We start from the raw sequence: 14,310 nt of genomic DNA on the forward strand, positions 1-14,310 counted from the left end.
AAAACAAAACAAGTTGGCTTTTAAGGCTCTTGTCTTTTATGTAAACAGTAAGTGACTGATTTCATTAACTAACTGCTATATAGTTTAGTGTTTATTTTCACAAAATCCCAAATCCTAGTGGTTTAATGTGACCCCAATGAAAAGCTTTTAGGACAACAAATACAGTATTAGGCTTCTTGTTTGGTCCTTTTTTTATGTCTCTTTACATTCATAGCACATAGCAGTTAACAGTTGCAAATGGTGGCAAAATGCATCAACTCGAAGAAGTAATGAAGACGAGTCTCTGCTGTAAGGTCATTGTGGCGGCCATCGGATCAACCTGTTGTGTTCGCTGCTGTCCTCCCCTCCCTTGCAGGCTGGTTGTTATTACAACCTTTAAAGGAAGGAAAAAAATGTTGTCAAAATGTTATATATTATCACCAAAAATTGCCTTAATGAATGACTGTGAGTATATGTGGAACAAAAAGAAAAAAGAAAAAGAAACACCATTGTGACAGCAAGGGTGAAATATTGAGGTGAAAGAGTGGATATGTAGCATGGTGTGACGATAATTAGCTGACATTTTGGGAAGCTGCATGAAAATGTCAAAAGTCACTGTGACAGCATGACAAAGACCGATGAGCCAATGAGTGAGCCAGCAACACCAGCTTGAGTGTGTTTGTGTGTGTGTGTGCTGTGACAGTGACGTGGGGAGAGGTAAAGCCATTGTGTGCTCAGAGGGGGGCTGATGGAAAGATGCTGTAAGATGGAGCGCTGATATGAAGGGAACCTGCTAACAGAAAATGATAAAAACAAACAACTGAATTAATGTGTGCTTGTGTGTGTGGCAGCTGCCCATAAGTGTAAACGTCTTAATATGAGTTTAATACTTGTGGTTGGTCCATTTGAGATGTCTTCTGCTTCTACGGCATCTGAAGAGCCAGAGACAAGACAAATTGACAGAAGGCCTTTTCCGTAACCTGAAAATAAACTGGCTTACAAGCATTAAATAGGGGACTAGGATTTCTATAGCACCTTAATGAAAGAAAAGCGTTAAAATAACTTAGCAGGAGCACCTCTTTTCAGCCTCCTCCTTGCAAGTTTAATCTGATCTTGAAGGATTTGAACCCAGTCTCGCGGCCCAGGCAACTTCTCTATTTTGTGATCAGTGCAGTATTTCTCTGTAAACACTGGAAACAATGCATAGTTATGTTAAAGTTTGCTCAGAAATTTACTGTTAGTACACTATACTACAGTACTGTTGTTGTTTTTTTCTTTGTTACATTTTGGTTTGTTTTTCTCTGCCCTACCTTTAATGGCACCCACAATGTTCTGGTCCAAGCCCTTACGGTTATCATTTAGCCCTCTCTTCCTTTTACCGTTTGGCAAGGAGTTAGCCAGTGTAGCGTCATCAAAGAAGGCACACACCTAAACACACAGTACAGCTCTTGACCAAGCAGCACATGTACATACTGTAGTAGTTCTTTGCTAAAACTCCACATGATTGTAAAATGATCAAAGGGACAGAGAAAATGCTTTTAAAAATGATAGATGTGCACCAGTTTCCGGAACAGCAAGCTGCCTGAGCGTGTATAGTTGACCAGAATGGAGTCTAGCTGGGCCTTAGAGATAAACACGTCATAATCTTCTGCAAGACGCACCTCAGACTGTGAAGAAGTCAAGCAACACAGAGTGTTAATTGTAAAGCATTACTTAAATATTACCAGTTGCAATATAAATCTGTTAACTGTAATTTCCCCATTGTGGGATCAATAAAGTATCATTCATTCATTCATTCATTCATTCAAATGAGTTTTTTAGAAAGAAAAAGAGAGAACACACAAACTGTTTTGCAGAAGTCACTATCATCAGTTCTAGCCTTAGCTCAAATTGTAGATGTGTTGTAAAATAAACCACAAGGATAGCTGCACAAATATTTTTGTCTCATTAAAATCAAGGAAACATCAGGGTACTGACATTTACAACAAGAGCCTAAAACCTATTTTAGCTTTCGAAAAAGAAACATTAAGGCAGCAAATTGTCTTCATATACATGTTCAAATTCACAAGACAGAGAGAGTACAGTGTATCTGAATCAAATCCGGGATGCAAATTAGATTTGGTAAGCACACACGGACACATGTGGTTGCATACTTACATGTACACTAACATGCAGATTACCTCTAATGCCTGGGGTTCCCTTAGTTGGTTCAGGAGAGGAGGTGTGTTGTTGACTGTCACTGGGTTGGTCTGAGGTGGCAGCACAGAAACATCAGAGGAGGTGGGATGATTGTTGGGTGTAGATGAGTCTTGTTTCTCACATTCGCCCTGCTTTACAGATTCCACAGGTGCAGCTTTAAGCAGTGATGCATCCAGAGGGGTAAAACCGGCTCTTCTGGTGCTACATACAGATAGCGGAGTCATCTTATAGATTGGCCTCCTCTTTCGAGGCCTGTGGAGAGAACTGGGGCCTGGACCTAGACGAGGTTGAGATGGCGATGCTGCCCTTTCCTGCCTCTCCAAAGATGCTAGTAATACAGAAACACATTATATTATGTCGATGTCTTTCTTTCAGAGTGTGTACTGGAGTTCATTTACTGACCTTTTTGAGTCTGCATCAGTCTCCTCATTGCACGCAGTTCCTGCAAAATGGCCTGCAAGGTGCCCTTACAGTTACACATACAGCAGGGGGTTTCTGGCACAGGAGGAGGAACAACATCTGCTGGGGAATGAGGATTGCATTTCTTAGTTATTGTTCATTCTAACATATACACACAGGTGTAGATATGCTTTAATATGATATCGCTGACAACAAAAGCTTATATGTGTTTGTCTTGCATGGACAAAGTTTTTTTAGTAGTTTTTGCCTTTCAAACATGCACCTACCATTAGTTTCATTCCCTTTGATTAAACCCTTTGTGCTGTTGAGAATCCTGAGGGCTCTGGAGCGTGTGCTGTACTGGCCACAAGCTGGACCATTTGGGACTGGGGTGGATACGGATGAAGGTGAAGGCCCTGGGTCCTCCGGAGAGTTCCAGCTGTTGCTCTGGTGATCTTCTGACACAAGAGATAAAAGTGCAGGCTGATGTACCCAATTCGGAGGCTTATCCTGGGGCTCCTTTGTTAAGCTGTCCTGCTCCGTACCAACACGCTGATATACTCTGCTGGTCTTATCGCTCAGTAGCCTCATCATTCCTGTGATTTGCTTTTTGATCTCCATGCCTTCATCCTCCAGCCAAACTACAATAAGAGAGAATGGCGCTCATGTCATTAGTGATATCTTGTATGATATATAATATAAATTAATTCTCTAAATGGCACATACCCTCAGGCATAGCACCATCCTTAGGCTCCCCATTGGCATCTTTGGAGCTTGAGTTAGTCACATATGAAGGCTCAAAATCTGCAAGAAAAAGAAAAAAGCGCAACGATTTTGTTGTGTAGCACAGCTCTAATGAAACACAGTCAAACCTTTGTCACAGACGTTACAGAATTGCAGCCTTTTTCTTTGTAAGGTCTAAGCTTGTGATGGCTAATGAGCTGTGATGCCTACCAAGCAGAACCCCCCACCCCACACCCCATCCCATCCCATGCAAAAACCACCACCTGTAGGTGGTATGAAGTAGTGTAGTCAGAGAGGTGGTGTGGACCTTACAGCTTAAACAAAAGTGCACGCTTAAAGCCGCTTGTTAACAAGCTCAGAGTGCGCAACATATTTTCACATTATTTTTATTTTATTATTATTTTTTACAATTTGCTTTCTTGATTCATTCTTAAATATCTAACCGGAATTGGCCATGTTCAGACTGATGTCCAGGATGTTTCTTTTATTTTCTTTTACATGCCAGATTTGAATCCTTAGAGTTAGCTACTGGTTAAACCGAGGCACAGACTGGGCATTGTGGCGTGTCCATCGCTTTTGTTTACAGAGTCGTCTCTGCTGGCGTCACAAGCGCAAGACAAACAACCCAGACACAACGCGGCGTCTTGCAAGGTCTTGCATTCATTCACAGCAGCTTCTACCTCCATCCGTGACCAAGTTTAAAAGCTCTGCGACTTCCTTCTCCTCTTCCTTTCCCCAAACTCCATCTTCAGGGGGAATATCCAGTAAGTCGTGCAGTGGAAAATCGTTCTTCGGGAGGACGAGATCAGTGACTAGGATACACTCAGTCCGGAATCACGGTCCGTCTGCCTTATTAATCAGTTAATTTCTTCCCTGCTTGCGCTACAGATCTTTCATCTCTTCGCACATATTCGCAGTGTTAAGCTCAAACTGACTCGTTCAGTTGTATTCTACAGTCCATTCCCTTTGCCAAAATGATGCTGCTTCTTGGCTTCCGTCATGTAAATAAATTAATGACTTTAATAAAAAAAATCGTCACATATCCCTTTGCGCCACCTGATGGTATGTTCTCATCTAAAAGGTCGAGTCAGACATTTGCTAGTAGTCTCCAAACAGTGAACCGGGTATTAAACAAAAAACAGCGTTGAAGCCGCAAACAACTTTAGAGATTATTAAAATTGCTTTATTTTATAGGTTACTGCAGATGGGAAAAGAGTCAAAGACCAAACATTGCTGGATTGAAAGGAGAAACTGATAATTCAGTTACCAGGTGGATGGATTTTATTACACCTATAAGAATAAAATGCTGCTTATGGCAGTCGCGTTGCATGCATTTACAGAAATGTGGTGGATTTTTGTTATTCTAGTGTACTACACTAAAGAGAGCATGGCCCCTCTCCAGTCATGATAACTAGCAGAAATATAGGAAATAATTTTGAGTCACTTATAACTTGTGAAGCGTTGTTAAGTCTCTTTCCCTATAATTGTCCCCAATTAATATCTTTTATTACCTATCTAGAGCAGGATGTTGGGAGATTTTAGACTTTCTTAGAGTAGGAGCATGCTTGCCAGATACTGCAACTCTGTAAAAACTGCAGTGCTGTGGAAGAATTTTGAGAACCAGAGCAAACAGCCCCAGGATGTTGGCCCAGCTTCCAAATTCCCCAAATTAGAGACCCCACCCTTCACTTCACACAACCCAAAGGATGTTCTACCAACATCCCACCCTCCCCCTCACACAGCCAAAACAGCTCTGACCCATCGCAGCAGACGCTGGACCTCCGGGGCACCCCCTTAGGTCCATGTGTCTGGTGCCATGCGTTTGGCAGCAGGTTTTCTGATCTTGCACCTCTGTGGATTGAACCTGTTTCAGTGCATTTTGATGCTTGATCCCAGGGCAGACAGATCAGTAGGAAATTTAAAGGTTTATAGGCTGGGACCAATGCACTGGGCTGTTTTTCATGTTCTTCAAGAAATTATTTATTGAGCTGGGTTTTTGGGTTTTTTTTTGTTTTTTTAAATTGTGCTGGTCAGTTTTGGTGGGTTACAAATGTCAAGGTACTATCAGATTCACCGCAGAAGAATACTATGCTATGTTGTGTGTTTGACCTTGTTGTTGGTACCTACCTAAATTTTCTGAAAAAAAAAATACAAAGATTCAGCTGACATAGGTCACATTGTTTTTATGCTTTTATTTTGAAACAACTATTTTGAAAATTCGAAAATGTTTTGGGGTTAACTTCCGGTTTAAGCCGTCGCGTTTGTAGCGTTGTGGATCGACATATTTTATATTTTATGTGTCGTTACTTGTTACAGTAAACGAAAAGGATCCCATATTTCCTTTCAGATGGATATACTTAAAGCTGAGATCGCAAGAAAGAGGAAACTGCTCGAAGAAAAAAATCTTGTTGACGTAAGTATCAGACGAAGTTGCTTGTTTTTGTTAGCTTGGCTCTGTCGATAACATGCCGTTTAACCTGGCTAGTTTAGTATTTCTATAACGATCTTTTTCATCCATAACAATAGATTCACCTGTACACCACTGAACCTTTTCTGCTGTACAAAATAAAGCTAACGTTAGGGTTAAGGTAAACGCAGAGTTGTAGCTTACGACGTGTAATAAAAACAGGAACAGCTTGCTACTACGTAACGGAGCTTTCATCATTTATTGTCATGGAATTCTGATTTTACTATGCTTAAACTCATGCTAACATATAATTCTTTATAGCAAACATAAGTAAGCTGGTAGGTAATTTTTGCCAACACCTGGCATTTTATTAGGTACACTTAGGTCAAGCTCATGTGGCATAAATTTGTTTTTCTCTTTCCAGGACTCCAAAAAATTCTTTAAAAGGGCCGATCTTGCTCAGAAGGAAAAAGAAGATTACTTCAGAAGATGTGGATACAAGGTTCATGTCAACATCACCCTCTCACTCTCTCTCTGTCGCTGACACACTCAGACATATTTAATTCATTTCTAGTTTAGTGTGACACACAAATAATGAGCAAACCTTTTGCCAGCGAACAAGATAAGGACAGGTGTTGATGCTCAGGTGTACAATAGTGTCTGTATTTGTGTTTACTGTGGTGTCTTTCCCCAACTTGCCTCTGCTGCCTGCATCTGTAGGTTCAGAGAGAGACTCCTGAGAGCCAGGTATGGCACTGCACAGTGAAAGTAGCCACCAGGATGCATGATAAAAGGATAAAACACACTGTGTCCCATATGCTCCTGCTTCCTAGGCATCCTTTCTGAAAGTTCTTAAGGAAATCTCTTAGGATGAAAGCAGAAATGACATGGTGGATGCTAAACCGTGTCATTTCCAGATTTCCACCATTGTTAATATGTAGTGTTTTAATTTAATATTTATATTTTATACCACAGTCATTATCACAGCTTTGCCTTATGCTGGACCAGTTACACATTAGTCACTTGTCAGAAAGCAAAGGAACACGGAAAGGAAGCTACAAAGCAAAAGTGGGACACTGCCACGGTGTTGATTTCAGCATGGGATTCTGTACTGAAGTAAAAAGAATTTTTGTTATCAAGCTGTGCTTCTTATTTTGCAGATATTTTGTGACAGAAGCTTTTAATATTTAGACAAATTATGGTGTTGTGCAACTTGTTTGCCCTGCCATTTTAACAGCTGCTCAGTGGCAGATTTTATTTCTGTTATACTTTGTGCAAAGCCTAAAACACCAAACTTATTAAGCCATTCTCTTTGTACACAGGCGGTGTACTATGTTTATTTCAGCAAGAGCCGTTGTTTGCTCTGAAGGCTTTTTGTCACCATTTGTTGGTTGTTCTTTTAGATTGTGTTTTTTAAACCACAATCTAAGAGAGCTGGAATGCATGTGCCTTTAAAGCATGATCTTTGAGTTTCTTTGTTGCAAAAAATAGTGTTTTTTTTTTTTCTTCCGATTAGGCCTAAGATGTTGCAGCCACAAAATGATAATTATTATATTAATGTAGCTTTTGATATATATTTGTTACTTTTATTGGTAAGTTATTGTGTTACTTTTCTTTCTTGAAGGGTTGCAGGTAAGGGAGTGATGTGAATGTTTTCAGTTCTGTTTATTTTGTTGTTTGTCTTTTTGCCCTTTGGCCACAAGGTTTCATCTCATGAAGAAACTGGAGATGATTTTTACATATTTCCTTTATATTAGTTTAATTTACCTTGGCCAAGAAAGATGAGTCAGATTAAATTCAGATCCTCCAAATTACATTCATGTTCCCCCAATAATGCTGGTGTATTTCTGCCCCCCAAATCCCTCATGTTGTCCATAAGACTGAGCAGAAAGAGGAAGATGAGCCATCCACCTCAACTAATCCAGTCTTAGAACTGGAGCTCACAGAAGAGAAGCTGCCAATGACACTTTCACGACAGGAGGCAAGTTGCTATGAAATATCAACACTTTCATCTCATTAATGTTTCCTCGAATATCGTAACAGTGTTCCTTTGCTTTCTGGCAAGTGATTTAGTATGTCATTTGCATCGTTTTATTTGTGTAGGTTATTCGACGGCTTAGAGAGCGAGGCGAACCAATCCGATTGTTTGGAGAGTCCGATTATGACGCCTTCCAGAGACTCAGGAAAATTGAGATTCTGGCCCCAGAAGTAAACAAGGTAGGATTTAGTGTTAACTGGGTTTTGGACAAAACATACAGTTCATATTCACACTGCACCCTCTGCTCTGGAAAATTGCATGTCGCTATTAATGTTCTTGAATGTATTAAGGTGGGATTTCATTTATTTTAATGTCCTAATTGCTTAGCATTAGAATGCTGATTGTCACTCATAATATTTGCTGCTTTACTCGTGTCTAGGGTCTGAGGAATGATCTGAAAGCAGCCATGGACAAGATTGACCAGCAGTACCTGAATGAGCTTGTTGGAGGAACAGAGTCAGGGGAACTGGACACGCAACACGACTTAAAAGTGCACGAAGAAAACACCACAATAGAAGAACTTGAGGTACAGCGCACAATGTCCAAGGAGGAAAAATGGACCCCCAATTATTTAATGGTCTTTCTTTCATTCAGATTAAGTTTTGGGAAAGTTTTTTTTTTTTTTGGTGAAGCTTCTTATGTGTTTTTGCTAGACAGGTGTTTTAAATGTTACATATATCAGAGGTAGAGAACTTGATGGATTTATCAGTTTATAAATATCATTAAAAATTGTGGGTGATGTTTGGGTTTTTTTTGTATGTTAATGAAATTATCCCCCTAGGCTCTTGGAAAACTCTTGGCACAGGGGATGATGACGGAGACCAGGATGTTATCGCCAAATTTTTGAGGGTAAGAATATCAAGCTTGATCTTTTGAGTTGGGTTAAAAAAACAAAACAAAAATAGTTTTAACATATTTAAAAAGTGTCGTTCAATAAATGTACCATTATCAGAAAGATAATTCATTCATTATAAGTTATTTTGATTTTTTTTTTTTAAATAGTGAATATCTATCTGGTGTTGGTTATCACTGCATTCCTTGGAAACATTTTCTTCAAAGAAAATATTTCTTGTTGGAGTCTAGTTTCTTCTTGGTGTTTGGGCCAAAGATCTGAACAGCCGAGAAGACCACGTGAAGCGCAGCGTTCAGGGCAAGCTGGCCAGTGCAACACACTCGCAGACTGAGTCTTACCTCAAGCCTCTCTTCAGGAAACTCAGAAAGAAGGTAACGTTTGCAGACTGAGTAAAACAAGCTACAGTGTATGGTTCTTCATGTGTGGATTTATTTTTCATTATTATCCTTTGCAGAGTTTACCAGCTGACATCAAAGAATCAATCACAGACATCATAAAATTCATGCTGGAGAGAGAATATGTCAAGGTATGGCTGTATTATGTAGCCCATGTTATTTTTGCACAGTTGTTTCTATATCCATTATAAACTTTGCAAAATGTCTTTCAGGCAAATGATGCATATCTACAGATGGCCATTGGTAACGCTCCCTGGCCGATTGGTGTGACTATGGTCGGTATCCATGCCCGTACTGGACGAGAAAAGATCTTCTCCAAGCATGTGGCCCACGTTCTTAATGATGAGACACAGAGAAAATACATTCAGGTGAGACCCTGAGTTACAAACACTTAAGTCTTGATTATAACCTGTTGCAGACATGGACGGCTGTAGCTGGCTGAGTAGTTGTTTTACTTCCTTGAAGTCAGCCTCCTGGGCTGCATGCGTAGTTGGTGCAATGTAATATAAATGTAAAATTTCCACAAAATTGACATCATTCAGATGCAGAAAGTGTAATCAAGGCTTTAAAGTGATTTCACACAGTACGAGATGATTTTTTTTTTTTTAACCTACCTATTCCAGTGTATCTCTTTCTGTTTATCCTGCTAAAGGTAGCGCCAGTAAAACGGCTGCATGACCTCAGACACCTGTCTCCCCTGTTTGTGTTTGTCTCTGTGTTTGCATTTTTTGGATGGGCGTTCTGTTAACTGTAATTTCCCCATTGTGGGACTAATAAAGGTATTCATATTCATATAGTTCATTTAGTCCGATTTGGTCCGACAGCTTTTTTTTTTGTTTTGTTTTTTCCCCATTGTTTGATTTTGTTTCATACAGAGAAAACTCCAAGTGCATCAAAATTCATCAGTACAAACCTGTGAGAATGTTCAGTCTGCTTATTGGCCAAATGTGTCAGATGTGGGGTAGGAGCAACAAAGTACAGGAAATAGATGCTGTGTTCTGGACTAGTTAACCTTCGGTTCATTTTATTGCTAGTTGCTACAATTTGTGTACCCTGCACTTTTGTGCTACTATGCCACATCCCAGAATTCTAAGCATACCTAACTACGGGAATGTAGTTAGTTCAAACTTGCAGCCTACACTTGGTAGTTGGATTGGATCAGATTTGATCTGAACCCAATTACAAACAAACCACACCAAGGGGGAAAGTGAAGCAGAGTTTGATTTAAACTAACTAAACTGCACAGGTATGACAACAACCTTAGACTTAAAACACTTTTCACTTTGCAGTAAGATTGAATACAGTCTAATAACCACTGCACATTTAAGACTGTGTTGATTCGTGAACATTATGAACACACTTCTTGCAGTTATGCAGCATGTTTACATTATTCAGTGCTTGTTGACAAATTGGCATTAGAATTCTGCACCATCAGGTAACAATTTTATAAAGCTTACATGTTTTAATAGTACATAATAATGTTCTTTATAGCTGTGCATCTCCTAAAACACTGTAAAAATGTAATTACTATGTAATCTTCATTTTGATTAAGGCTAACATTGGGTTTTTGCCTACTGAATGTCTAAAAAATAACATTGCTAGTCAATTTAGGAAATGAGCTCCTTGCAATGCCTAGTAATAATATGATCCTACTCTTGTCTTAAAGATGAATTCTACCGGAACTAAAAGTGGGATGTAGTCTAAAGTCTCTCTTTTAAACACTTTTCATTCAAAGTTTAATTTCCTTAATTGATTTTTATTTTGTCTTTCTGTACAGGGACTAAAGAGGCTAATGACTATCTGCCAGAAACACTTCTCTACTGATCCATCAAAGTGTGTGGAGTACAATGCTCTTTAACTTGTTATTTAAGGCTGCCTATTTGTTGTATCACAGTTCAGTGTTGGAATTTTTTACACTGAACAAGTTAGGGGTTCTGTTGATGGAATTTTGGTTGTGGCATAATCTTCTTTAGTAAGGGATTACTCTGGAAAAATGTACAACTTAACCAAGACTGAGTTACGTACGGTCAGAATTATGCCAACTTTTAAGAACTTGTACCAGTGGATCTCCTGTCCTTCCTTGTGAACTACTGGGAAAACCTAGAATGTCATTGTGACAGTGAACGTAAATTTATGTGGGTGAAGTCTAATTTGCAGGAAACATTAAAGTTAAGGTCAACAAATTATTTTCATGCTATGACAAGCAGTGTAAGTTTTATTACATCTGAGATGATATGCAGCTTGCTGTAACTATTGCAGATTCTTTTCTATGTACATGCTATAAGAACACAATAAAAACAATCACTGTGTCATCATTGCAGGTGTTTCTTTGTTTTTTTACACCATGTTCTGTAATTGTCAAGATTTTTACTCCCGTCTTCTACAGCTGGACTGCTAATGGGGATATTTTTACTCACCATAGTTTTGTCATTAGAAAAAATGTGAGAATCTGAAATGAAGGACTCTCACCATATCATGCTTCAGTGAAATCTCTGTCCACTTTTTTATTTTTTTTTAAAGAATTCACGGAGATATACGTGTAAGATATAAATACACAATTTAAGAAATCTGTCTTATTTTCATGACTAAACTCAATCCAGAGCATTATTTATTCAGAACTAGATTTGTACATTGATTTCTGATTAAACGCCCTCCAGTAGTTTTGTTAAGACGTCATAATTCTGACCTTATTAAACAGTAACCATGGTGATGTGCTCCATGTTGTGATAGCGTGTTCTCAGCTGCCTGAACCCACGTCACTATGGTTTCAGGCTGTCGGATCTAACCACGTCACTGGAGACCCAGCTGGGCAGGTTGACAGTTGGCAGTGCAAATACCGTGAACTAGTGCCGGATTTTCTTCTGAACTTTCTCATGGGATCCACGTCTAACCCAGCAGAAAGAAGACTGTCTCCTTTCAACAGTTACAGTGGGGAAACGTTTGAAGACAAGGAATAACCTAGTGAAGTAATCCACCCAGTGAGGCTTTTATCTGTTCATCCTTGAGATTAAAGTTAGCTAAATACTTCGGCTTTTGTCCAGCCTGTTCTGATGCATCACTGTCAGTGGTGCCTTGAAATGATGGTCAGAAGGAAAGCGTTTAATTCAGTGTTTTTAAAAAAAGTTCTTTGTGTCCTATAATACCTGAGGGTTTGTGGGAGTTCTGTTATCTCTCAGACCAGTGGGATTTTTAATTTTGGGTGGGGACCAGAAAAATAAAATCAATATTCAAAAATGAAATAAAGGCAAGTAGGTTGTGGAATGCTAAAGCTATCAGATCAGCTTGTGTGGTGACAATCACATGGGCTCATTCAGGCAAATGTCAGATTGATAAGTCTAAAATACATGCTGACAGGCAGCCTGGCTAACAAACACAGACAGTGGGGGGAATTGTGAAGTAAGGCTGCAAATATTTGAAATTTCTTGCTGGAATTAAAAAAATAAATAAATAATGTTAAAGGCATTGCATTTATGAATATATCAGCTAAATTTTTGTATTTATATACATCAGTGAGTTGAAGTCATTATTAAATTATTTAACCAGTGATGGAAACACACTAGTTTCATAGCTACAACTTCCCATTCCAACACTGATGAATTATGCATTCAAATAACTGTTTCTTTGACACGCTCTGCCCTTTGCAAAATGCTTTTTTGTGTGTGTAATTAAAACACAAACATCTGATTCATGTTAAGCCATTGTCTCTGTCTCTTGATCATCCTCTTCATTTCACTCCAACTTGTCCAAAGCCTTCAAATATGAAAGAAGACTACAAACTAATAGCTGGCCCCATCCTATTCTCTTGGCAGTGAGCCTGTGGGGAGATGCTGATTTAATAATGCCTGAACTCCCTGATAATAATGAGGGCTTGTATTCATTATGTGGGGGTGCAACTTGTTTTGTGTCTAATGACCATCAGATCTACGGGCAGCCCCTTTGCTGTCTGTAAGATGTGGGAAAACTGATAAAAACTTGCTCTCTGTGCTCCTTTTGTTCAGGCAAAGGACTGCAGTGGGACCCATGGAGGAGCCACTCATTGCACATTAAAATTACTAGGATTTGTGGAAGGATCATCTCCAGTTACAGAGTGTGGAAATCAAAGCAAAAATGTTGCTCAGATGTTTCTTGGTTATTTTTCTAATCTATTTTTTCATGGTAAATTGTGTTAGGAAGTATTTAAGGTGAGATACTTTGCTTTTTTTTATACTCTAAATGAAAAATTTGGTCCTTACCAAGCCGAGGTTTTTGCATTAAGTTAAGAACATCAGTTTAGTTCCAAAGAGTAACCATCAGTGCATCATTAAAGAATATTTCAGCTCAATACTTTATTTCTGGGCAACCATTCTCCATTCATTTTCCTGGAAAAGCCTCTTCTGTGGTTGCCTGCCAGCTTGTAGGTTGTAACTGTAATTAGAGCTTCATTTCTCTTTTCATCTGGGCTTGCTAGACAGTATGATCGTTGCCAGGCACCTTAGTAGAGGTGGAAACCAATTACTGGTGGAGGTATAGTGTGTCACACCAATATGCCACTCTCTCTCTATGTGTCTTATTTTTTTCTCCCCTTTACTCTCACTTTGAATCCTTGGCAGATAAACGGATTGATAAATACATACACTGTTCCCTCATATTCAGAAACAAATGTAGCAAAATGCCTCTCCTTGTCAGATTACCAAAAGGCTTAGTCTTATCTGTTGCCATTTACATAAACTGAGGTCACTATCACCTATAAAGTGCCTATAAGCAGGGCTCCAATGGAGCTTAAAGGTCAGAAATTTAGTTAAAATGCTAAAGCATATGATTAATGAGATCCATTGTAATCATCCTGGGGTAACAGCAGAGAAATCAAAAGTGATGGAGGATTCTGGTGATGTATGTATTTAACTTTTTTTGTTAGTTTTTTTTTTTAATAATGATGTGTAAGGATCCCATATCACCCTGGTGTGGACAGGGCACAAGATATATAAAACAAAAATGAAAAGAACACTGCTTTTGCATCTTCAACTGCTACTTTCAATGTGCCAATAAATCCATTTTCACTGAGCAGCAGCACCACAGAAATGCATCTTTTCATACGAATTGTCCTCTGAGGAGCCATCACCATGGTGAAACATCTTCCGAGCGACTGCCTCCTTTAGTTCACTGAGGAAATGAAAGAGAAATGAAAGAGGAAAGGAAAGAAAAGATGGTAGTGGAGGCATACTGCATTCGATACAGATGGCTGCAAACATGGTCCTTTGACTGCATTAACTACATGACACAGTGGGATACATGAGAGATTAGAAGGGATGTGAAGCTT

At 39.1% G+C, this 14,310-nt stretch overlaps 2 protein-coding genes across 3 annotated transcripts; one reads left to right on the forward strand and one right to left on the reverse strand.

Moving 5' to 3' along the window:
* Positions 1 to 239: 239 nt before the first annotated feature.
* On the reverse strand, positions 240 to 3,213 carry bend7 (BEN domain containing 7). Its single transcript, XM_030732401.1, has 8 exons — positions 2,865 to 3,213; positions 2,581 to 2,697; positions 2,160 to 2,506; positions 1,539 to 1,646; positions 1,290 to 1,407; positions 1,056 to 1,169; positions 870 to 911; positions 240 to 373 (listed from the first exon to the last, which is right to left on the reverse strand). The coding sequence occupies exons 1-8, from the start codon at positions 3,196 to 3,198 to the stop codon at positions 315 to 317; spliced, it is 1,239 nt and encodes a 412-aa protein (XP_030588261.1). The 5' UTR covers positions 3,199 to 3,213; the 3' UTR covers positions 240 to 314.
* A 2,347-nt stretch (positions 3,214 to 5,560) lies between these two features.
* prpf18 (PRP18 pre-mRNA processing factor 18 homolog (yeast)) lies at positions 5,561 to 11,330 on the forward strand. 2 transcript variants are annotated; one of them, XM_030732547.1, is made up of 11 exons: positions 5,561 to 5,734; positions 6,153 to 6,230; positions 6,449 to 6,475; positions 7,608 to 7,709; positions 7,832 to 7,945; positions 8,146 to 8,293; positions 8,542 to 8,615; positions 8,850 to 8,990; positions 9,074 to 9,145; positions 9,227 to 9,382; positions 10,792 to 11,330. In XM_030732547.1, the coding sequence occupies exons 1-11, from the start codon at positions 5,669 to 5,671 to the stop codon at positions 10,870 to 10,872; spliced, it is 1,059 nt and encodes a 352-aa protein (XP_030588407.1). In that variant the 5' UTR covers positions 5,561 to 5,668; the 3' UTR covers positions 10,873 to 11,330. The 2 variants fall into 2 exon arrangements, with proteins under 2 accessions (XP_030588407.1, XP_030588408.1); XM_030732548.1 differs by lacking the exon at positions 6,449 to 6,475.
* The last annotated feature ends 2,980 nt before the right edge of the window (positions 11,331 to 14,310 follow it).

The sequence above is a fragment of the Archocentrus centrarchus genome, chromosome 6, assembly GCF_007364275.1.
Source record: "Archocentrus centrarchus isolate MPI-CPG fArcCen1 chromosome 6, fArcCen1, whole genome shotgun sequence".
NCBI lineage: Eukaryota > Metazoa > Chordata > Actinopteri > Cichliformes > Cichlidae > Archocentrus > Archocentrus centrarchus.

Coding starts and splice junctions, on each gene's coding strand:
- bend7 (XM_030732401.1), bottom strand. CDS start 3,198: ATGGAGATCAAAAAGCAAATCACAGGAATGATGAGGCTACTGAGCGAT. Junction 1,647..2,159: donor GGGAACCCCAGGCATTAGAG/GTAATCTGCATG, acceptor ACTTCTTCACAG/TCTGAGGTGCGTCTTGCAGA. Junction 912..1,055: donor AAGGAGGAGGCTGAAAAGAG/GTGCTCCTGCTA, acceptor CTGGCTCTTCAG/ATGCCGTAGAAGCAGAAGAC.
- prpf18 (XM_030732547.1), top strand. CDS start 5,669: ATGGATATACTTAAAGCTGAGATCGCAAGAAAGAGGAAACTGCTCGAA. Junction 6,476..7,607: donor GAGAGACTCCTGAGAGCCAG/GTATGGCACTGC, acceptor GTTGTCCATAAG/ACTGAGCAGAAAGAGGAAGA. Junction 7,946..8,145: donor TGGCCCCAGAAGTAAACAAG/GTAGGATTTAGT, acceptor ACTCGTGTCTAG/GGTCTGAGGAATGATCTGAA.